Genomic DNA, 26606 nt, shown 5'->3' with positions numbered 1-26606 from the left:
CCTATGCTGACAAAATATGCTATATCCTCCTTTTTCTATTGTTGTCAGAACACCATCATCTAGCAACCACATTCAGCTGTTTCCAATAATCTTTGGATAGGCTGAGGCTATCAATACCAGCAATTCATTCTTTATATTTCTAATACTTCTGACATTTGTATAAAGAAACATCAGTATATTATCTATATTCCTCTTAGCCTCCATCTGACTTTGCAATATAACATATATTCTCCCATTTCCTAAGCAATTATCCCAACAACAGGCCACATTTACACTACATTTCCTACCTTCCAGAAGTCGGCATCCTTGCATATTCAAATACAGCCTATCTCTTCAATAGTGTTGTGTTATCTTCAGATACACTCTAAGCAACCATATATTCTGACATATGAGGGTGGTCTGAAAAGTTCTTGGCATCGACCATAGATGGCAACACTATCAGCACGATTATTATTATTTTCTAAGTTGTACATCTGTCAGGAGCATCCATGTGAAATTGCAAGTCATTCTATCAAGTAGTTTGTTTTATACAGCTATCTTAAGCAAAAGTGTTATATGTATACCATGAAATGGATAAAATTGAGTATCGTGCGGTTATAAAATTCTTTGAAAAAGGTTTAACGGCAAAAGAAATTCATTCTAAGTGCATAAAAGTTTATGGGTACTATTCTCCTTCGATTTTCAACAATTAAGAAATGGGCTGCCGAGTTTAAACATGGCCGTACCAGCCTTAAAGATAATCCATGTGAAGAACATCCAAAAAGATGACCAGCGAGTCAAAGTGCATGAAATTGTTGAGGCTATAGGCATTTCAAAAGAATGTGTAGGATATATTTTGCATGAAGAATTGCAAATGAAAAAGCTTTGTACAAGATGGTTGCCGCGCTTGCTCACAGCATATCAAAAACACACTCACATGAAAATCTCTGAACAGTGCTTGGAGCATTTTAACAAGAATAAAACTGATTTTGTGTGTTGATTTATTACTATGGTTGAGACTTGGATTACACACCAGAATTCAAACAGCAGTCAAAACAGTGGACAGAAGCCGGGTTGTTCAGTGCCAAAGACAAAGTCAGTTCCATCAGCAGGAAAGGTCATGGCATCGGTGTTATGGGATGCTAAAGGCATTTTGTTTATTAATTATCTTGAAAAGGGTAAAACATTGACCAAAGAATATTATTCCGATCTTTTAACCAGACTAGATGAAAAAATTCATGAGAAAAGACCCAGTTTGCAGAAGAAAAAATCATCTTTCATCAGGACAATGCACCTGCCCACAAAGGTGTTTTGGTAATGGGAAAATTAAGGGATCTGGACTATGAATTATTCGAACATCCGCCAAATTTCTCAGATTTTGCTCCCTCTGATGTCTATCTCTAAAACTCATCCTCGTCAGTCAGTGTTTTTCTTTGAATCAAGAGGTGATTGCAGCTGTAGAGGGGTATTTTGCAGATCTTACTGAGAACCACTACAGGGACGGGATAATGGCGCCGGAGCATCACTGGAATAAATGTATTAGTCTAAAGGGAGATTATGTTAAAAAATAAAAATAATTTTGAAATTATGAATTCGTTTTTTCATTGTTAGGCTGAAAACTTTTCAGACCACTCTCGTATTCATATTCTCACTATCCATTTCATTTATTATTGCTGCTGTTCTCCTCAAATGAAGGTTATATCAAGGATATAAGCTTCAGTTGAGGAGAAGAGCAGCAATAACTAATCTTAACCTCATATCTCTCATCATCTGATTCATACTACTACCTCTCAGGTCATTCAAGTCAATCATCACAACCAAGTCTCACTTTGTTTCTTTGTCGCACACTATTGTTTTCTTCCAGGAAAACCCTCCTCTCTCATTTCATTCTGCATACCATTAACATTCGATCTTTATACACCACACTTCTTTTGCATACAAAATTCATTTGTTTCTTGCTCACCTACATCACTATCTCTCTTTTGCCACCAATGATCTCTCTCTTGCTTCTTCACCTGTCTTCCTCTCAATCTGTATCTCTTGCTCATGTACTCTCTCTCGACTTCTACTCATTCTCCTCTCTTTCCTCGCTATCCCATTTTTTCTCCTCTCATTCCTAAAGCTTTCTTTAACTTCTATTCTTGTTCACCTCACATCAGTAAACCTTTCATGGTTTGTGTGTGTGTGTTTCAAGTTCTTCTCAATTCTGATCTCTCCCTCCCTCCCTCCCTGCTCCTTAACTTATTTTTCATACTTTCCCCTCTCAGTAAACCTATTTTTATGTGTCTTATCCTCAATCAGCATTCATCAACACAATCAACACCACTGCTAAATTGCCAGTCATGTTACCTAATGTTAATTCTACTGCCAAACTTGGGCTTCCCTTCCTAATTCTCAATCACACTGCTCGTATCTCTCGCTCTTTCAGCTCACTCATTTCTGTTGCATGTTACCACTGCACTAAACCAGCGAAGACATGCCAGTTAACCAAGGTATGGTGAAACAAGTGTATCATAGTGGAGAAAAAATGAGGATGCCAGCAAATGTGAGTAGCTGGATTTCATTATCAACGAACAACTGCTGTTAAGAGGAAGATCAAGAATAGCCAGAAGAATAAACATATCTCACGTTTGGGAGGATAGATCAATCATTAAAGGAACAAAGATGAGGATTCTGGATGCAGCTGTTTATTCAGTAGCTATTCATGAATATGAAACTTGGAACATAAAGAAGTCTGCTGTTGAAATGTGGTGTTACAGAGACTGATGAAAAAGGTGTGCCTTTCTCATATTGAAAAGCAGACAAATGGCTGGATCCTATAAAGGATTGGTAGAACTTTAGAGTACTGACAGAAGAAAGCTGAAATATACTTTGGATATATAAAAAGAATGGCAGGAAGATTACTCAAAACAGTAATATTTTCCTTTTTTCTAGGCTAAAGTTACTGGAAAAATGGCAAAGTGATATATCTTCAATGAGATGAATGGGATGGTAGTCTTTGGAGAGTTGAAGGCTCAAGAAAAGCCTAAAACAGGATAACCTGGGTTTGAATTCATGTGGCCCATCATTGAGGTGCAGAGTGTCATCTGTGAAATTATGGATGGCTATAGTAAATACCATGAGTATAATAAATTCATGCACCATAAAAGAACAGTCCTCACTGAAACTTAACAGTATAAATAAATTTCCTTTAGAATATGCAATAAAAATCCAGACTGCCAAAACAGACAGCAAAACACGAAACCACTGCATCTCAATAAGTGAACCTGTGACATTTTAATTACTTAAGAAAGTCAGTTTATAGTAATGATGGCAAATTAAAAATGAAAACAGATAAAAATTAACTTAGCAGAAAGCCAGCTAAAACATTAAATAACAGTATGAAAGACAATGTTCAAATCAAATACATACAAATCTAAAAGTCAGAAATTAAACAACTGATACCAATAAAAGAATTATATCAAAAGAGACAACAGAAATGAACTTGACAATATTAATCTCTTGAAAAAATATTTAGGAACTACTTTGGATATTACCTCAGATGATAATACGGTAATTGGAACAAAATGCAAAATTAGCTATGTATAAACAAGTGTTTGAAGGAAAAATGTCACAAAGAAACCTAGATATCTGAAGACCATTGCAGAGAATTTTTTTTAAAGTTCATGTACAGATTTTCTTAAATAAAAATAGAATAAAAACAAAAAACAAATCATGTTAAAATATGAAGAGGAGCATTAATAATTTTACAACTGTCAGAATCACCAAACAAAAGACAACTGTTATGTACAAAGCAGGAATAATTCAGCTAACTGCAGAAATGCATGTGCTAGCTCCTTATTTAAGTTCATAGACATTGGAGAAAAAAAAAATCCTTACTATAGGTTTGCATTAAAGTCCAATGATGAAGACAAAAGAAAAAAAATATTTTTTAAACTATTTTTTTCGTTTCTTTTTTCTTTTTAACACTAACAAAATTCATTTCAACGAAATGTATATTTCAGATTCTATTTAGCTTAGTAGCAATAAGTACTCGTAGAGTTTGGTCAAATGATGTGCAGACACAAAGTCCTTGTTTATCAGGACTCCAATCAAATCCTGCAATTGGCTGTTGTGCTATAGTTACGTTCTGTAGTAAAGACACACTGCCAATAACACCTTCTGGCTCTTCTGATATTGATTCAGTAGTCCTTTTATCAGGATAAATGCTAAAAATTAAACAAAAATATCATTTACAATAAACACATCAAGTGGCCAGTTTATTAGAGATACCCAACTAGCAGCATGATAAACCACCTTCAAAAGAGACATGGCATGATAAACTTCATAAGGTTCAGAGAAATGCTCTACAGGTAGCTTACTCCAGGTACAGTTACAGGCCAGGTACATATGACGAAACTACAATCTCATTCCATCGTATTCTAATAATGCTAAAAGGAGATAAGCATTACATTTCTTAGCAAGTAATCCATTAAAGAACAGTCAAGAATATGCTCTTATAACCAGGTCTCAACAAATTATACAAAATCCTACTCACCAAAAAATAAACTTACTTGCCCAAGAGGGCACATGAGGATTGAAGGTCTTGGATTTGATCATCTCATCAGAGGATGTAATTAAAAATGAGGTGTGAAATCACACGCTTGTTGGTTAGAGTGACCATGACGTTATTACTTGTGTGGTTGCTAGCAGTGTGAGGACCCCCTGTAAGAAAAGAAGGCTGGTGATTATGAGGAGCTCAGGAGACAGCTTGCAGGTATAGCATGGAATGAGGAGTTAGCTGGAAAAGGGATCAATGCCGCTTGGGGGATATTCAAGAACTATCTAGTAGAAGAAATGTCTAAATGTACTCCAAGTTCAGAAGGTTAAATAAGGTAGGTGTGAAATGGATGAATGAAGAGATTAAACATGCGATAAAGAGAAAAAAGGCAATATGGAGGCAGTATAAGAGAAGTGGTAATAACCAATTTCATGAGGATTACAAAGACCAGGCAAGGAGGGCGACTTGGTAAGGGTAGCAAAAGTGCAGTATGAGCAGCAGTTAGCTAATAAAGCCAAAATGAATCCTAGGGAGTTCTTTTAATATGCAGCCAGAAAAAAAGATTATGGAAGGATGACACTGATTGGAGAAAATGATATAAGGACAACTGCTGCAGAAGATATAGTGGAGATACTAAATAAGCAGTTCATAAAGGTCTTTCGTTCTTGTGAATGTGACATCATGGAGAGATTGAGGGCAGTTGATGATGGAGAGAAGAGAATGACTGTAAGTGAGCAAGATGTGTATGGTGAATTGAGCAAATTTGATGTTAATAAGGCTGTTAGACTTGATAATAATAATATTATTATCATTACGGACAACTCCAAGGAGTCCAGAGACTAATCGAAGCTGTAACATCATGTCAAGAACAAATTTTGCCACATTAAACTGACATCCATTCTCCTTAGCCCAGTCCTTCAAACTATCCAAATCATCCTGCAAAATTTTGATATCCTGTTCACTCACTATTGCTCTACCCAACTTTGCATCATCAGCAAAGAAATGAACAGTTCCTCTCAGATCCTTTCCTATATCGTTAATGAACAAATTGAAAAGTAGTGGTCCAAGAACAAAACCCTGTGGCACACAACTAGTCACAGGCCATCTTTTGGACTCTACTCCTGAATAAACCACTCTTGGGTATCTCTCCATCAACCACTCTTCTATCCATCTCACCAACCCTATATCCATCCCCATATGCTGCAGTTTACTGATTAGAATTCCACGTGGTATCCTGTCAAAGGCCTTAACAAGGTACAGTAGAATCACTGTAAACCCATTACCCTTATCCAGTTCAGCCGTTACTGTGTTATAAAATGTGAGCAAGTTACTTAGGCATGATCTACCTTTCACAAAACCATGCTGTCTCCCAATACAGTATCCCATTTTCATCTATCCAATCCTGTATTTTCCTCTTGAATATTTTCTCCAACACCTTGACAATGATTACTAATATGCTGATCGGTCAGTAATTTACAACAGTCTTGGAACCTCTTTTATGCAGTGGAACTATTTTCCCCTCTTTCCATTCCCTTGGGACTAAAACCCAGACCTGAGACTAAAATTAAACAAAATGGTCAAGGGCACTGGCAATTCTTTAGCCGCTTCACGTACGACACAAGCTGTATACCATCCAATCCCACAGTCACCTCCAATTCATTCACCACAATTCCCATATAAGCTGTTGGTTCTTTCATTCCTGCAATGTCACCACATGGATGATATACTCTTGCAAAGTTCTTGCTCAGTAATTCCACTATATCAACTGATTCGGTTACCTCCCTACCATTGGCATTCTTTAAAATCATTTTGCTATATACATTTTTTCTTTTACTTGCAACATATCGAAAAAACTGTTTGGGATTTTCTTTAGCCTGCATGGCTAATGTTCTTTCATAATCCGTGTTTGCTTTTCTTACCACACTCGTTATTCTTCTGGCCTGCGCTTTGTACCGTTCATGTGCCTGCCGGTCACCTTTCTCCTTAAATTCCCTCCATAGTTGTTTCTTTTTTTGCAGCTCAAGCTTAATGGTGTTATTCATCCATTTAACCCCTACTTGATTTATTATTCGGACTCTAGGTATACAGTCGGCCATTGCCTCCTGCAAACATTTCTTAATCGCCTCCCATGCACTATCAAAATCCAGCCCTTGCAGTTTTACATGCCATGGCACTGAACCAACCAAACTCCTAAGCTTGTCATACTTACCAGCACGATAATTCCACATGTACTCTGTCTTAATTGTAAATTCCACACCTTTAGCCACCTCCCAAGTCAAGACCCTGTGATCACGCTCACCAATTGGTGGCAACATGGTCACATTCGTTAGAGCGAAATTCTCAGATGCAATTACTAGGTCAAGCACTCTCTGACTCCTAGTATTTTCCATTACACGCTGTCGCAGATAGTTATCCCTTAATAACCACATAAAATCCAATTCCTTCCTCCCATGTGTCCTCTCCTCCTTCCAATCAATGTTACCACAGTCGAAATCTCCCGTAATAATTACTCTCCTTCCACTCATTTCTTCTATTTGCTTATGCATACTATCTCTATCATCTATTCCATCACCTGGTCTATAGCAGCACCCAATTGTATATTTTGTTCTGCTAGCCTCAATCTCACACCAAATAGCCTCAAATGTGCTTTTTTCTCTATCCTGCCATTCAACTTCTATTCTCCTTGGCTGCAGCTCATCAGCTATCATCAATAACATCTCCCCCCCCCATTTTATTCTCCTTGTCACTCCTGAACACACTATACCCCTCAGGTGATGGAATAGATGATGGAGATAGTATGCATAAGCAAATAGAAGAAATGAGTGGAAGGAGGGTAATTATTATGGGAGATTTCGACTATGGCAACATTGATTGGAAGGAGGAGAGGACACATGGGAGGAAGGAATTGGATTTTATGTGGTTATTAAGGGATAACTATCTGCGACAGCGTGTAATGGAAAATACTAGGAGTCAGAGCGTGCTTGACCTAGTAATTGCATCTGAGAATTTGGTTGTAACGAATATGACCACGTTGCCACCAATTGGTGAGAGTGATCATAGGGTCTTGTTTCACTAATGCCAATAACCTGTGGCCTGGAAGTGCCAACCAAGGCCAAAAATTCTTCCTTCTTGTTCCTAATACTTCTGGCATTAGTATACATGAATTGCAGAAGCCCATTTGTCCTATCCCTATTTTGATGCCTTATACTAACTATCTCATTCTGATTTGTTGTCCTTCGTACTCATTCAGGCATATTACACACATTCATACACTCAACTGTCTCCCTAAAGTCTGCATATCTAATCCCCCCCCCCCATTAATAACTCTAGTTTACCTGATTCTGCACCATCCACTTCCACTTCATTCAACAACACCTTTTCAAGTCTCCATACACCAAATCCATTCAAATGCAAACCATCCATCTTATATAAATCCTTTCACCCATCGAACTCACTCCACACATCACAGCATATTCTGAAGGAATGTGCCAGGAAGTTGAAATCAAATCTGCCTTGACATAATTTTTTAATATGAGTCTTGCACTGGGTCAAGTTCCAAAGGAGGGGGGGAAGGTTGTGCCACTTCATAATGGAGGTGATAGAACTTCAGCATCAAATTATAGGCCTATCTATGTGTCAGGTGTTGTGGTTAAAGGGTTGGAGAGGCTGGTGAGAACCAGGATGCAGAATTGTGTTGGCAACAATGGTATTATCTTTGATGGGCAGCATGGATTTGCTAAAGGGAGGTCATGTTTCAGTAATCTACTTACTTATTACAATAAGGTGATGGCTTCTTTGTACAGAGGAGAGGGATGCACAGTAATATATTTAGATTTTGCAAAGGATTTTGATAGATTACCATATGATAAGCTGATAGTCAAACTGGAATATCAAATATGAGGAAAGGTTGAGAAGATGCAATTTACAGAGTCTAGTGGATAGCAGGAAGAGAGGTGATATGATAGGACCTACAAGTTAGTAAGGGTTGTTATGGGATCATTGTTGGAGAGGTTTTACAGAAAACAGTGGGAGGTCAGGGGAAGAACCAAAGATCATCCCTGGAAGCTGTATAAGGTGTGTGTGTGAGCAGGAGAGTGAGAAGCAGGTTTTTTGCATGCAGAGTTGTGAATGATTGGAATACCTTGCCTGAGAGTGTGGTGTCTGCAGAGAATTTGAGTGTGTTTGAGGTGTGGTATGATGGGGTGTGTATATGATAAAAGGACCTCCTTGATGAGTCTTTCACTCCATGGGGTCTTGAGATAATAATAATAATAACAGATCCCATTTTATTAATAATATTTCCCAATGGAAGTTCCCTAAAGTGATTAGTGGTGCTGTATTATTATTTGAAGAATATTTCCTTTGTGTGAGAACCATTCCAAGTAGAAGAAGTCAATAAAAAATAAGAACAGGACAAACAGTAAAAACAATACTGATTTTTTTGGAAATAATTTGTTACAGTATGTATATCCTTTTGTGTTTTTGTAAAGTTAAAAAAAAAAAGATAATGTTTGGAAAATTATTTTTTATTTAATAAAAATATTCCATTTTGTCCAGTCTGCAGCTACTTGCCAGCTGACAAAATCAACTTGCCACAGGCGAGTAGGTGACTGTATTTGTAAAGCCCTGCTTATAATCATTCCTGGAAAATGTGCTTTGCAATATATCATGCTTATCTTGCTGGAAGTGACCATCAAATGCAGAATAAATAGTCGGCATAACATGTTGGAACTAGTCAGTAATGATGTTAAGGTAGCTCACACCATTCAGCCTTTGCTCTACTGCTATCAAGTACCTAAGAAGCATCACAGAAATATGTTTCTACATCATCTACTCTCATTGCAATGCACTGTTGTGAGTTAGCATGATGGAGTCATGGCTTTGTGATGCCATCACCAAATCTTTGTTCTTCCATCCATTGTGAAACAGCAGGAACTGGAATTCATCATTCCATGTTGCCTTTAATTATAGCTGCTTGTTTTTACAGATTATCATCTATTCAAGGGCTTTCTACTGTTACACTGCATGTGACAGTACATTCAGACAGACTCCTTTGAAGTCTGGATGTTTCTCAGACAATCATTGCAGTTAGTCGATCAACTTTACACTCCTTCACACATTTTTTCCATCAGTCAGATGTTTCTGGTCAATGTCCAACATCAAATTCTTATTTTCTATTTATCATACTAATCTTGGTTTAACCCAAGATTACATGCACCAAGGTTACATGCACCAAAAGCTGTCCTAGCAGGACAACACTTTCTAAGATACTGTTACTATGCCTGGCTTTTCTATCATCCTATATTTACTGTTACTCACTTGAGATCCTTGCCCATTATCACACACATTTGAAGACAAATCCATTTACTACTTATCTGTGGCCTCTGCCTGCCATATTTAATGTCACAAGTTAGTAGTGGATTCCATTTAGCATTGGGGTGTCTCTAATATTTTGGCCATAGTCATATGCATATTATATATACATATATATATATATTATGAAATTATATATTTATCAATAAACATTCTATTATATAAAATAAATACAAATCTTGTATGACTAAATTTTTCAGGAAATGACAATGTATACTAAAATATTAGTTAAAAAACTTCAATCAATACCTTCCAATATTTTGGCAATGTTACATTGCCATCTTCTGGGAACATAAAAACTATGATATGTGCATGCAGGCACTAACAATGAGCAAATGAGGATAGCTCATTTTCCTTAGTCAGGAAAAAAAATAGAAGGATATACCAAAAAAAAAAAAAAATATATATATATATATATATATATATTGAGATCTGTGGTCTTGTGGTATGAGAATAATATGGAATTGTTATGGATTTAGTTTTGAATGCAGCATTTCAAATCCTGTCACATCTCAAGTTGCCAGATAAACCCTTAACTCCTTAAATCTAAATTATGTTTGCAGCAGATCCAGAAAAATGGTCTCATTTAAAACAGGCAGTATAATTAAATGTAGTCTCAAGAAATAATATTGTGTTTTGAGGTAAAAAAAAAAAATATATATATATATATATATATTACTTGGGAAATGGAGTAAAACCAGGTTCTCAACTACTACTCTAACTTGAAGGTACCCAGCTATTAAACGATCACCAGTACGGATTCCACCGATGCCGATCAACAGGTGACCTGCTCTCATATATCACCCATCTCTGGATATATGCCATGGAAAAATTTGGTGAATTCCAAGTAGTTGCACTTGATATCTCTAAAGTCTTTGACTGGGTCTAGCAGAAAGACTTACTAAGCAAACTTCCATCATTTGGACTGTCTCAGGACTTCTGCAGATGGATTGCCAGCATCCTGTCTGGACGCACACTATGTGTAATGGTAGATGGCTCCCTATCCTCCCACTATCCAACTAATGCTGCGGTCCCACAAGGTTCAGTTCTCTCACCGACCGTCTTCCTTCTATACATCAAAGACCTACTTCAGTTGACCTCCAACCCAAGATGACAGCACATTGCACTCCTCCATAAACTTTACCCTACACAACTCACTTCATCCCACAGAAATCAATCACAACTTCCCATAATGCAGACGACCAAAACATCCTCCAATGGGGGCTCAGATAACTAGTCAACAGCTAACAGATTTAATAATAAAACCCAGTTCTGTCTTATTTCCCACAAAAAGAACTATTTTCCCCCAGTATTATTTTTGATTATACTCAAATTCCCAGACAAGATGAAATTTCTCTTCTTGGAATTACCATGACATCAGGCCTCTCCTGGCATAAACACATTGCAACCATTGCATCCTCAGCTTCCAAAAAACTAGGCTTTCTCTTTCGCTAAACGTTACTTCACTTCAAAACAGCTGTTAACCTTATACAAATCGCAAATCCACCCAGCTATCGAATACTGTTATCACATTTGGAGTGGAGCTCCTAAAAGCTCCCTCAAATGCTTGACTCGATACAGAGGAGAGCATTTAGACTGATAAATGATCCATCTCTTACCAACTCACTCCCCCCACTTTCACATAGACGTTTAGTCTCTGCAATTTGTATTATTCTACAAATATTTTCATGGAAAATGCTCAACTGAAACAACATCAATAATTCCCCCCACTATGTACTAAACCCATTGGAACATGTACAGCCAAATCCCAACATCCATTCACAGTACACCTCGAAACCCACAGAACAAGTTTCTTTTCCTGCTCCTACATCCCTGCTACTGCTGTACTGTGGAACAGTCTTCCCCTGATGTATTTCCCAAGGAATACAATAAACAGGCTTTTAAATCGAATGTTAACAAGTTCCTCCTTTCCCATCCCACTACCTATATACGGTACTAAAGAGTACTATAGGTTGCCCAACCAAACTCTCGTATATGGGCCCAACATAAAAAAAAAAAAAAAAAAAAAAAAAAAAAAAAAAAAAACCTGTTTTGGGATATTCAGCAGGCATTGTTGAATGGACCCAGCTAGAGGGAGAATTTAGAATGAAAAACTCAAAAATTAATGACAATGCACCATTCTCTCCATTTTTGCAGTGATAGGCGCTGTCTACTACGCAAAAAAGGAGGCAGAGGATTATTACAAATAAAGCAAGTTGTTGAAGAAGAAAACAAAATCTGAATGAATATCTGCAGCAAACAATAAAAAAATGGCAGCCTGGTTGGCCGAGTGGTTAGTGTATCCGCTCTCCAGCCAAAAGCTATGTTCTCCCCAGGACCTTTTGAATGGGCAAACCACCCAGCTGGTTTTACTGACCACCCAACTAATTAATGTTGTGAATTGACATGGCTAAATAATGAGAAAGAATGGAAAAATAATTTAAGACTTTTTTAATTAATAGTGATGAGAAATCGAACTGGAGAGTCTCGATACTCATGAGACCAGATCAATTTCTTGCATTGCAAGCCAATCTCGAAAGCTTCGGATATTCAATTTGATGCACACCAATCCATACATGGAAGAAGACAAAAATCAGGATCTCGAATACAACAGTATTGGTTGCAAAGAAGATCTTTTACGAAAGAGACATAATTTTGATGTTTGAAAGAAATAAATTGTGAAAATTGAGCAAATTTGAATCGAAGGCAAAAATCAATGTAAAAATCTACATTTATTTTTCTTAATAATGGTTTTTGTCTGAAGATTGTGAGGTAAGTATTTAATATTTTATTTTGTAAAAGAAAATAGGCCTGCACATCAAATATAGTCGTGATCTTGGGGGGATTCTCGAAACTCTTGAGGACTATGACGTCAGTCTCGGGTGATATCAATCCCCATTCCTAGTAATTAATACTTATAAATAGTAAAATTGCGACATAACGTGCGTTATGTGTCTTGGGTATTACTGTCAGTGCACAATTCAGTGATTTGTTCTGATTAATTTAATAACAATGATATTTTATATTTATTAAATTACCCCATAATGAGTAAAAAGTCAAGTCAGAAAATGACACTCTTAAGTTATTTTAAGAAAGATGAAACCGATAAGCATAGTAGCGAAGACACCAAACCAACAACAGAATTGTCGATTTCTGCAGAGTCTCTTTCAAATGTAAAATGTGCGTCTAAACACAAACAAGGAAGTGACTTGGTTAACTATGCCATGCAGAAGACTTTGAAAAGAAAGCTTGGTTGACCATGAACAAAGTAAGACACTGATTCTTGTTCAGATATAATTGAAAAACGTATACTAGAAGAAACTGGAATAGGGCAAATTGAAAAATCAATTTCAAGTTTGAATAACTTGCTGAGAGATGCTTTTCTGGGATAATTCTGGTATACGTTCTGCAGATTATTTCAGTATTTTATGTGATGATACTACAGACATCTCAGTTTTAAAACAGCTAATTGTGTTCATTAAATTTGTCAACTTAGAAAAGAGCTCAGGGTTAGTTTTGTATCAACTTGCAATATCGTTGATGGCAAAGCTGAGACTATAACTAACAAAGTAATTGAAACCCTTGACAGTCTAGGGTTAAAAGCTTGTAATCTGATGGGCCTAGGATCTAATGGAGCAGCTGTCAATGATTGGAAAGCAAAAGGGAGTTGCAAAACTGCTCAAAGATAAAACAGATGGACTCATGGTCAACTGTCATGTAAACCACTGACTGGCTCTAGCTGGTGCCCAAGCAGCTGCTGAAGTGCCTTATTTAGTCATGTTTAATGATATCTTAAGGCAACTGTTTTTCTTCTTCCAAAATTCCTCAGTCAGGATGGCTGGTTTAACCCAGATTCAAATTATACTGAACTGTCCTCAGATTAAACTTAAAATGGCTAGAGACACTAGATGGCTGTCTCATGATTCTGCAATACAGTCTCTAAGATAATGCATGGTGAGTGTTACAGCTGCATTGGACAGAGAGGCCACTGAACGAAATGATATCACAGCTGAAGGTTTAAGTAAATATATCAGAACATACAATTTCGTAGCTTCATTAATGATGCTTTCAGATGTGTTACCGCATTTATCTAACTTGTCCAGATCATGGCAAAGGCAAGATGCTGACTTAACTGAAATAGAACCAGTCTTAGAAGCCAGAAAACTATTCATCATAGAATTGAAAGACACTCCTGGCAGTCATTTTCAAAATCTTCATCAGCATCTTTTAGGTGAATGGTCAGACCTTCACATTGATTATTCAGATTCTAATGTTATTACATTTAAGACTCCAGTATATGATAATTTTCAATCATTTCCTGCTTTCCAAGACTTTTCAATGCAGAAAGTCATGATCAATGTGAGGCTACTGGGATTCTTTTTGATTATTATTCTAGAAATGGAAGTCCTGCAGTTTTAAACTATGAAAGTGCAAAACTAGAATGGGTAGTTGCATCAAAAACGATTAATGGACAGTCATACAAAAATCTAGATCCAAGACAAATTCTGCTGAAATTAGTAACAACATCTGAGCTCAAAGAGTCTTTTACAAATTTAGCAAAACTAGCTGCTGTTGGACTGGCCATACCTGTGAGCACAGCTGAATGTGAAAGGGGTTTCTCTGCATTAAAAAGGATAAAAACCTATATGAGGAGTCGCATCAGTCAGAACACTCTAAATAATCTGATGCTGATTTCACTGGAGGGACCAGATCCAACAGATTTTAATTATGAAAAAGCTGCTGACAACTCAGCTTCTATAAAGAAGAGAAGAATTAATGTATAGAATTTTAAGCTGTGAGCATTGCAAGGTTTTTCATTACTTAATGAGGAAATAAGAAAAATCCTAATCTTGTTTGTTATAATTACTATATGAAATGAGGTGGAAGGGGTGGTGAAGCACAATACATAGCCTCTCCGACTCAAATGTCAACCTCACCTTCCTGTGGTCCATCCAGTTCTAAAAGTACAAACGAAGCACTGGTGACTGAGTATGGGCAGTATAACCCTAACACCATAACAGATTAAATGCTGTTAGATCTGCTTGTCCAGAGGTGCTAGACAGCAGCCCGACCACTGGACTCACCCAGTGACAGGTTAGTAACCTGCCCTGGGGAAATTCAAAATACTTTCAAGTTTCATGCAAAGAAAAGCCGGATGGACTATCAGGGAAAAGACCACAATTCAGGAAATGGTAAACGAAATTGGAAAAAGGAACACATAATGAAGATTGCAACATGGAATATGAGAGGCATTGCACACAAAGAAGAACTTAATAAGCAACTAAACGAAGCTAACATAAAGATATGTATAGTAACCGAAACAAAGAAAAAACAAAAAAGGTACAAAAGAAACAAACAACTATATAAAAATCTACAGTGGGGTAAAAAAAGGAGAAAGAGCAAAAGCAGGTATAATGATTATGGTACATAAATCCCTAAAGAACAATACTGAATATTACAACTATTTGAATGAAAGACTAAGAGAAATTAGATTCAAGACATTAACAGGCCACATAACAATAATTGGTACATATAAATCAAAAGAGGGAAAAGAAGAAGACAGTAATATATTTTTATAAAGAATTACAGAATGCCATAGATAAAACAAACAAAACTGACTATTTACTACTAACAGGAGATTTAAATGCCAGAATAGGAAACAAAAAAATACAAAACAAACACAGGTAAATTCAGCAAAGATACATGCAATCAAAATGGTAGCACATACCTGTTAGATTTCTGCTCAAGACATGGACTAGTTATTACTAACTCCATGTTCCAACATAAAAATGCACACAAATTCACATGTAGAGAAGAGGCAAGGAATAAGAAAAGTCTCATTGACCATGTTATTGTTGATAACGATGTTTTCTCCCTTTGGTGCAGGACACCAGAGTGTACAGAGGATTTGAAATTTGGAAGTGATCACTATTTAGTCTATACGAGGATAATGAAAAACGTGTAAGAAAGTTTTAAAGCAAATATAAGTTGAGCAGCTCTCAGATGTGAACTGTAGACTAAAATACACAAAAAGATTATTGAAGAAAAAATGAAACAGTTTGAGAACAGGAACCAAACCGTGGAAATTGTGGCAAGCCTTGAAGAAAATCCCGATTGATTCAGCCAGAGAGGCATGTGATGAGGTTGTCTGCAAGGATAGAAAAATCTGAACTCAATGGTGGACACAGGAAGTTAAAGAGGCAGTGAAGGAAAAGAAGAAAGCATATCAAAAGTTCCTGGCATATAAGTCAGCTTGTGCTGTTAGAGAATACAGAGACAAATGTAAGAAAGCTAAACACTGTGTAAAACTAGCTAAACAAAAGTCATGGGAGGACTTTGGCAAGAACATAGAAAATAAATATCAAGAAGGTGGCAAAATATTCAGGAGGTTGTTGAAGAAGCTTAGTAATGGAGGAAGGAGTGTTGTAAAAAGAGTTAGAGATGATAAAGGTGACAATGAAAAAGATATCCTCGAAGTATGGAATAATTACTTTGAAAAACTGCTAAATGAAACAAGCAGTGATAGCACAGTGGTAAAAAGCACTCAACAGGTATACAGTCAGGAATACATATCCATACTTGAAGTAGAAAAAGCCATCAAAGGCTTGAAATATGAAAATATTCAAGCCTTTGATGGCTTTTGTGTATGTGAATGCTCAAGTATGGTGGTAGAAAAGTCTTTTACAGTGGCAGCATTGCATAGTCCAGAAGACCTGGACAGAGGGACGATTTCTCGATGATTGGAGTAGAGTTCTCATAGTACCCATGTATAAAATGGGAAATAAAACTGAAATGTGAGAATTACAGAGGTATTTCCATACTGAGTGTTCCTGGTAAGATTTATGCAAGTATACTTGAGAAACGGTTGAGAAGATTTTGTGAAAGAAAAGCTTGGTGAAGAACAAGCTGGATTCAGGCCAAATAGAGGCTGTGAGGTTCAGATCTTCACATTACGACAAATAGGCAAGAATTCATCGGAATATAACAAAGATCTGTATTTCAGTTTTGTCGATCTGGAAAAGGCATATGACAAGGTGCCAAGAGAGAAGCTATTCAATACGCTGCAGTTATATGGTGTCAATGGGGCATTATATCAAGCAATACTTAGTCTTTATTTGAGTTGTAAGTCAGCAGTTAGAATTGAAGGAAGTACAGGAAGATGGTTTAATGATAAATCTGGTGTGAGACAAGGATGTACATTATCCCTTCTGTTATTCATTATCTATATGGATCACATTATGAAAGAAAGTGGTATTAAATATGATATCAAAATTAGAGATGTTAATGTCAGCTCTTTGCTTTATGAGGATGATGTTATACTTTAAATAAATCTGCCACAAGTTTACAAGATTCTCTGACTAAATTGAGTGACTGTTGTAATAGATATGGTATGAAGGTCAGCAATAAAAAGACAAAGACAATTAAAATAGGCAGAAACATTGAAAATATCAAATGCATTGTGAATGGAGAACTTATAGAACAAGTAAAGCATTTCTGCTACTTAGGCACGATTTTTAGTGAAGATGGTAAATTGAATATGGAAATAGACAACAGAATCAACAAAGCTGGCATGGTAGGAAATCATCATCATCAAATTCCTGCCATGTACCCTCAAGGGGTGTACAGGATATGACAGTACTACGTGAAAAATTTACATGATTACTAACTTCCTATCTACAATTTTCCTCCAAATCAGTCTGTTACTTGTCAAGACTCCAACATTATCAGATCTTATATTTTTATCATCTAAGGCACTTTGTACCGTATCAATACACCTATATCTTGGTCTTCCTCTGGGTGGTTTTCCTGCCAACCTGGCAGAGAACACTTGTTTTGCTAATCTTTCCTCTCCCATTCCATTTAAGTGACCATACCACCTGAGATTAGCTCTGCTAACACATTCCTGGATGGTGACAATGTCAAGTTCTTTCCTAATATCCTCATTTTTAATATGATATTGCCATTGATGCCATCTGTTCACGCCTATAATCTTTCTCAGGACTCTCATATCTGCGGTCTCTAGTCTTTGGTCAAGTGTTTTATTTCTGACCCAGCTCTCAAATCCATAAGTTAAAACTGGTTTGAACACTGTCTTGTATACAGCTAATTTAGTGTTCTGACTAATTTCTCTTATTCCATATGAATTTATTCAATTGACTTCCCAGCATACCAGCTTTGCTGATTCTGTTGTCTATTTCTATATTTAATTTACCATCTTCAGTAAAAATCGTGCCTAATTAGCTGAAATGTTTTACTTGTTCCACAGGTTCTCCATTCACAACACAGTTGACAGTTTCAATGATTCTGCCTATTTTCATTGTCTTTGTCTTTTTATTGGTGACCTTCATACCATATCTATTACAACAGCAATTGAATTTAGTCAGAGAATCTTGCAGACTTGTAGCGGATTTATTTAGAAGTATAACATCATCCGCATAAAGCAAAAGAGCTGACATTAACATCTCCAATTTTGATATCATGTTTAATACCACTTTCCTTCATAATGTGATCCATATAGATAATGAATAACAGAGTGGATAATGTACATCCTTGTCTCACACCAGCTTTAACATTAAACCATCTTCCTGTACTTCCTTCAATTCTAACTGCTGACTTACAACTCAAATAAAGACTAAGTATTGCTTGATATAATGCCCCATTGACACCATATAACTGCAGCGTATTGAATAGCTTCTCTCTTGGCACCTTGTCATATGCCTTTTCCAAATCGACAAAACTTAAATACAGATCTTTGTTATATTCCCATGCTTTCTCGACTATTTGTCGTAAAGTGAAGATCTGATCCTGACAGCCTCTATTTGGCCTGAATCCAGCTTGTTCTTCACCAAGCTTTTCCTCCACAATTCTTCTCAACCGTTTCTCAAGTATACTTGCATAGATCTTGCCAGGAACACTCAGTAGGGAAATACCTCTGTAATTCTCACATTCAGTTTTATTTCCCTTTTTATATATGGGTACTATGAGAGCTCTACTCCAATCATCAGGAATTCGTCCCTCTGTCCAGGCTTTCTGAACTATGCAGTGCAGCCACTGTAAGACTTTTATACCACCATACTAGCTCAATAAATTCTCCTTTCTACTTACAAGGGTGGTCTGAAAAGTTCCTGGCCTCAACCATAGATTGGCAACACTATCGGCGCGATTTTTTTTTTCTAAGTTGGTACATCTGTCATAAGCATCCATGTGAAATCGCCAAGTCATTCTATCAAGTAGTTTGTTTTATACAGCTGTCTGAAGCAAAAGTATTGTCTGTATCCCTTGAAATGGATAAAATTGAGTATCGTGCGGTAATAAAATTCTTTGTAAAAGAAGGTTTAACCACCTTACCGGCCGTTATGGATCAAATACGCATCCGCATACGCTTCGTATCCATCATATATTTCATTGTTATAACAATGGTATTACAATTTTAATAAGCACTTCGCATCCATGATAAAGTGAACGTCTATAGACGTCTTGGCCGGTAGCGTGGTTAACACCAAAAGAAATTAATTTGAAGTTCATAAAAGTTTATGGGCACTCTTCTCCTTCGTTTTCGACAATTAAGAAATAGTCTGCTGAGTTTAAATGTGGCCTACCAGACTTGAAGATGATCCACGTAAAGGATGTCATCAGAAATGTAACATCAGAAATCACCGATCAAGTGCACGATATGGTATTGGATGACCGGTGAGTCAAAGTGTGTGAAATTGCTGAGACTATATGCATTTCAAAAGAATGTGTAGGATACAATTTGCATGAAGAATTGCAAATAAAAAAGCTTTGTGCAAGATGGGTGCCACAGTTGCTCACAGCATATCAAGAAAGCACTTGCATGAAAATCTCTGAAAGTGCTTGAAGTGTTTTGTGTGTCGATTTATTACTATGGATGAGACTTGGATTCACCATTACACACCAGAATTCAAACAGCAGTCAAAACAGTGGACAGAAGCCAGTAGTTCAGCGTCAAAGAAGACAAAGTCGGTTCCATCAGCAGGAAAGGAAATGGTATTGGTGTTTTGGGATGTTACAGGCATTTTGTTTATTAATCATCTTGAAAAGGTTAAATCTTTTATCTGATCTTTTAACCATACTAGAAGAAAAAATTTGCGAGAAAAGACCTGGTTTGCAGAAGAAAAAAATCATCTTTTATCAGGACAATGCATCTGACCACAAAGATGTTTTGGCAATGGGAAAATTAAGGGATCTGCACTATGAATTGTTGGAACATCCACCCTATTCCCCAGATTTGGCTTCCTCTGACTTCTATCTCTTCTCAAAACTAAAACTCATCCTAGCTGGTCAGTGTTTTTCTTCGAATCAAGAGGTGATTGCAGCTGTAAATGGGTATTTTGCAGATCTTACTGAGAGCCACTACAGGGACGGGATAATGGCTCTGGAATAAATGTATTAGTCTTAAGGGAGATTATGTTGAAAATAAAAATAATTTTGAAATTATAAATTTGTTTTTTCATTGTTAGGCCGAGAACTTTCCAGATAATCATTGTACATCATATATTTTTTAAACACAAAGATTACTCCTTCATTCTTATAATGAGTTTTCTCTCCTGTGTGGTGGTGGTTTCCCCCTTTCAGTCGTTTCTGACCCTTGGTGACTTTGTAGACATTGACAACAAAGTGTTCTTGGTGAATTTTTTTACAGGATAGTATACCATTGCCCCCCCCCCCCCACACACCAATTTTTTATCTGGGCTCGAGACTGGTATATGGCTGGGATGTATTCATGAGTGTAATATTTATTAAACAAAGGATTATTCCTTCATTCTTATTATGAGTTTTCTCTCCTATCCATAGTGATTACTCATTTGGTAACCAAAAGGAAGGATAATTTCCCAATGCATTTCATCATCCTAAGCATGTGAACTACTAAGTTTGTAACAGCACCTCACCATATTTTCATCCTGTTTGCTTCCACTTTACACCAAATAGCTTCAAACATCTAATAGTATCCCTTCCTCTCCTATTACTTCTGTCCTTCCTGAAAACACCACATCCTTTAGACTTGATTTTAGCTACTACATCTACCTCTGAGAGTAAGGTTTCACTAATGCTGGGAACAACCCCACAATGTCTTCACCAAAGCAACAAATTCCATCCCTTTGTTTCTGATACCCACAGTATCTATATAATTTTTATTATATATTTATTATATTATTTATTATATAAAGATAGTACAGATATTTTACATAATTATTTTATAACTAAAGTATTTTAGGGAGGTTTTTAGTGCACTACGTTATATGTATGAACAACATAAAAATATCACATCTGTAGTCTCCTGTGCTGGAGGAAGAGGCAACCATAGCTGTGATGTTTTTATGTCAGGAAAAATTAGATGTATAAGTCAAGTCAAATATGAGGGGAGGCATGATGCAATATTTCTTGAATAAAATAAGACATGACTAAGTTTTGGTAGTACTTAAGCTGACCAGGTTGTCCTTATTCCACAGGAATATGGCAAGGAGATCAGTATTTAAAACTATTGGTTATCGAGGATTAAATCTGTTAGGAAATTTGAGTGCTGCAAGGTTTGTCCAATGAACAAAAGAAATGGAGCATATGCTCACTAGCATAATTATGGATAGGATTTGGGGTTAGTGAGAGGTCATTTAGATATAAAAGACCAAACAAACTATTTTATAAAAGTAAGATGTTTAATTAATTTGCTTATATTTCACTGAATTTGAAATCAGCATCATTAGAGCACAACATAACATGTGTATGTGACAATGAGTAAGTGAAAAAATACAACTGTAATGGGCAAAAGATCTGAAGTCCTAATTTGACATCCTCTAATGTTGTAAAAAAAAAAATATTATTACAGCTTATGTGGGAATTCTTTTTAAAATAACAGTCTCCAAAATTTTTAGCAAATTAATGAAACCATATTTGTTCAGGTTTCTTCATAGTCATGGCAGACTAAAAAAAATAATCCTTTGGATCTGTAATGACTTCTAAATAGCACATTAGTTTTCTTCCATCTAATCCTCTGTGAATGGGGATCCAAAGTGTGGTCTGCCAGTCCTAACTTGCCATAATAATGGTAGTGAATGCATTTTTTATGTTCTTCCAAATTTTCTGAGTCTGCTATGACTATGAAGAATTCTCCTAACCTGAACAATTATGGTTGCATTAATTTGCCAAAAATTTCTGTAATATATATATATATATATATTTACAACATTAGAGGGCACCAAATTAGAAATTTAGATATTTTGTCTGTTGCAACTTTATTATTTCACTTACTCACTGTTGCGTATACATGCTGTGTTATGGTCTGATGATACTGATTTGAAATTCAGTGAATTTGTAAGCAAGTTAATAAAATGCCTTTTTTTTCTTTTAACATAAAACAGTTTGTTTGGTGTTATTAATACTGTTAAAAATAAGTCATGAATAACCTTCAACACCCAAGCTTATCTGTCAGACTATGTATAAAAGAAAGACAGCAAACGAAAGCAGAGCCCTGAGACATTTCAGTCCTAATGAGGTATTTTCAAGAAAGCAAACCAACCATCAAAGACACGAAATGAACTACAAATTCAAGATGTTAAGAAGTTTTATTCTTGGTTTCATCCTTTAACCAAGTGTAAGAGAACATAGTTTGTGCACGAAGTAACTTCATGACTAGGCTATTTGTATATAGAGGCTAATGGCTTCACATCAATTGCATTAGTATCCCATAATGCAATGCACATATCCTTATGGGCATGTATAATGCTATGCATTATGGGAAGGATCACTACTTAGATCAGTTTCAACTTTCATTGAGGTATGTTTAAGTGCTGGGATACCTCTCCAAAAACTCTGATCAATCTAAATATCACTGAGTGACCATAAAGATCACTATTAAATTCATTACTGCTAACTGGAATCACTCCAGGATAGGAAACTCATCTAAATACAAATACAAGATCAATCTAAATATCACTGAGTGACCATAAAGATCACTACTAAACTCATTACCTCTAACTGGAATCACTCCAGGATAGGAAACTCAGCAGCACCCAGTGACAAGCAAAAACCTGCCAATGAGTAGAACCTCTCTACTCTCCAGGAAGTAAGCAAACCCAGTGACGAGCATTAATAAATGTCATCAGCGAGAGCCAGACCTAAGGTAAGGAAGGTTAATCAGATTAGGAGTTAGATGGATAAGTAATATCATTAAGCATGAGCTGCAGAAAGAAAATGAAAAAGAAAAATAAAAAATGAAAAGAAAAGCTGAAGAAGAAAATGCTGTGGAGGTTATATAAAGAGAAAGGTGAACAAGTATGGCAAGGAAGGCAAAATCAGATTATGAGAAGAATCTAGCAGAGCAGGTCAAAGGAAATCCCAAAGAGTTCTTTCTTTATATGGCAAGTAAGAGGATGAATGACTATGGAAGATTAACCTTAATGAGTGATAATGATTATGAGGTTTCAGAAGCAGATAAAACAGTCGAGTTACTGAGTGACCACTTTTCAAAGGTATATCATTCTAGTGAGGTTATTACTGCTTTAGCATACGTGACAGACACTAATGCAGTAACAGAGGTGGATGAATTAGAGATTCTTAGTATACTGCAAAATCTCAATGTAAATACAGCTGTGGGATCAGATGGGCTATCAGCTTGGGATTTGCAAGAATGTGCAAGAGAACTGGCAATGTCTCTGAGTAGGCTCTTTAAGTCTCAGCTCTGGTAGAGTTCCAAGAGAGGAAAGAGGGCAAAATAATTCCACTGCATAAGGGAAGTTCTAAAAATGAAGTAGCTAATTATAGACCGATCAGTATCTCAAGCTTGATGGTAAAAATACTGGAAAAATTGGTCAAAAAGATAATTCAAGAATGGGTAGATAAAAATATGATACTATATGAGGGTCAACATGGCTTTGTGACAGGTTGTCATGCCTTAGTAATTTACTGACACTTTGTAATAGAGTAACAGCTGAGTTGGATAATGGAAATGACTACATGATGATTTTGCTGGATTTCGCAAAAGCACTTTGACAGAATACCACATGCAATTTTGTTATGCAAATTAGAACAAATAGGGATGGATATGACACTGGTTAAGTGGATAAGAGGGTGGCTGCTGGACAGATATCAGCAAGTGGTATATAGAGGAGCAAAATCAAGGCAAAAACTGGTGACTAATGGTGTGCCGCAAGGTTCAGTGCTGGGACCATTGCTGTTTAATTTGTACACAAAGATATAGATAACCTGAAAAGAAATATTCAGTTGTTTGCTGATGATGCAAAATTAGGTAGAGTAATAGTTAATGTATGAGGGTCAACATGGCTCTGTAACAGGTCAGTCATGCCTTACTAATTTACTAACATTTTATAATAGAGTAACAGCTAAATTGGATAAAGGAAATAGTTAATCGAGGCGATGTGGAAAGCTTACAGGAAGATATAAATAGGCTGTCAGTATGGGCCAAAGGTGTCAGGTTAATGTTGAGAAATGTAAACTTATGCATTTTGGGATAAATAAGATTAAGCCCGTATATCACACTGATGGCACTGTACCCCAGGAAATAGATGAAGCCAGAGATTTAGGGGTGGTGATGGTGGTGGTAGACAGAGTTAAAGTTTGGATATTGAAGAACACATTAACAAGTAGAGATAAAGAAGTTGTTGTTCCTCTTTATAAGGCCTTGATATGGCCACATCTAGATTACTGTGCTCAAGTCTGGTCTCCTGGGTTTCTTCAGGATGAGGAAGTGGTGGAGAAGATTCAAAGGTTAATGACCAAGATGGTGAGTGGTCTGTGGAATGTTTCCTATGAAGATAGATTGAGAGTATGTGGATTGCAGAAGTTTGGTTGATAAAAGAAAAAGATTGGATATGATAGAAACATTTAAGCTGCTTAACCCCCCCCCCCCCACACACACACCAACCGGCCATGACATCTATAGACATCCAGCTAAATCTGGATACAATTATGTAAACCTGTTGAATAACATTGATAAGAAGTGTAATTTGGTCTCACTATTTCACCCACCAAAGCTGGTAGGGAGGTTAAAGGATTTTATAGGGTTGATGCAGGGGAAATGTTCAGCACTTGGCTGGAGGGACCAGAACAAGGGTTCAACCCTGGAAGTTGAATAACAGTGTGGTTAGTAGGGGTGTGAGGACTAGATTTTTTGCTTGTAGAGTTGTGAGTGAACAGAATGGATTACAGAGTCATTTGTGAGTGCTTTATCCGTTAATGGATTCAAGGAGAGGTATGATAGATTGTGTGGATAGTTTGAATCTTCTGCAATGAGTGACCGGACAATAATAATGTACAATTCAAAAACTGTCACTACTATGAATGGAAAAAGTTAACAATTTCTTAAGATTCTATTTTAAGATATATATATATATATATATTTTTTAAATTATACAGTGATATCATGAATGAATTATATACTGAACTTTATTATAGCATAATCTATATCTCAATGATTTAAATTCTTTAATAAATTTTTAAACAGTCAAAACATTCTTAATTTTAAATGTTAATTATTCTACTTTTATCATGAATGTAAGAGAGACACAAAAGAACTTACTACTTCCATAAACACAAAGACCCACTTCCACCAGTTGTCATGAATATATCTCTGTTCTGAGGGAGATGTCTTGCTAACCAAATTGTTGCTTTATGTGCCTACAAATAAATTATTATTATAATTGTTTAAGTTATCAGAAAGGGAAGAAAAGAAATAAATAAAGCAGATCTTATTAGCGAATTAAACAACAAGGGAAGGAAAAATTATCAAAATTATGAAAATATTTTAATAAATTTAAATAAATATTAATGGTAAAATCACAGGAGTTTTGCTATTTTGGACACTTACAAATATGCAACAGCACAAAAATCTAAGACTTTTTAGAGAGACTTTTAAGCATTTAGAGATAGAAAACAGAAATTTCTAAGTAAAACATATTCAGCAACATTCTCCATCTTATCTTAAAAAAAATTATATATATATATATATATATATATATATATATATATATATAATTATTATTATTATTATATATATCTATCTTCCTCGAGGAGTCAGGGACTCATCGAGGGAGGCCACATACTACATGTGTAAATGGTGCGCTATTATTTGCTATTTATAAGCCTGCTTTGTTGCTGTGCCTTTGTGATACCGTTATTCTAATTAGCAGTGCGCATTTTCCATCTCGTAACTTTTCTTGTTTATTCTGTTGCTTACTATGGTTATCCACCTTTCATATTTTACTTATCGTATGACTATAAACACTGGAAAATTTATTTAATTGAGAGTGCGCCACCAGTATATCTTTATCGGCATAAGACTCAGTAAAACGAGAGGTAGATTTCTCTCTCTCTAACTAGCATAATATTCCTTTAACAAAGTTTATATATACAGTCATGGTTCTAAAGTAATTAAACTGCACTTTTAATGCCTTAGTTGTTTCCTGCTCACAAGACCGATATTTTTTAGTAACAGTGCATTGTAAAATAAACAATCAGGTGGCACTCTACAGACATATAATTAAAACACATTTATTTACATTAAAAACAAAGTACATTAAATAAGCGATAGGGAGGTTATCCTCTCTCTACCTATCCTTATGGTATAAAGAAACAAACTTTCCCTTTTCAATATTAAATTACTACACAATATAATTACTCTGTCACTTCTTTGCTAAAAAAAAAAACAAAATTTGCCAAAACTAATTTACTGATCAAGAGA

The 26606-nt window shown here is 36.1% G+C and overlaps 1 protein-coding gene across 1 annotated transcript in view; it reads right to left on the bottom strand.

Moving 5' to 3' along the window:
- Positions 1-3904: 3904 nt before the first annotated feature.
- The window catches only part of Wdr92 (dynein axonemal assembly factor 10), a 161880-nt gene continuing 139178 nt past the window's right edge, over positions 3905-26606 (bottom strand). The window contains exons 7-8 of the mRNA XM_090398920.1: positions 25446-25543; positions 3905-4187 (exon numbers count right to left, since the gene is read on the bottom strand). Of these exons, the coding sequence (XP_090255046.1) occupies positions 3980-4187; positions 25446-25543 (306 nt within the window). The 3' untranslated portion in view covers positions 3905-3979. The remainder of the gene's footprint in view (positions 4188-25445; positions 25544-26606) is intronic.

Source organism: Typopeltis vanoorti, chromosome 10 (genome assembly GCF_054136105.1).
Source record: "Typopeltis vanoorti isolate ZY-2024b chromosome 10, IOZ_Tvanoo_1.0, whole genome shotgun sequence".
NCBI classification, from domain to species: Eukaryota; Metazoa; Arthropoda; class Arachnida; order Uropygi; family Thelyphonidae; genus Typopeltis; species Typopeltis vanoorti.
This window is presented reverse-complemented; position numbering and strand designations above follow the sequence as displayed.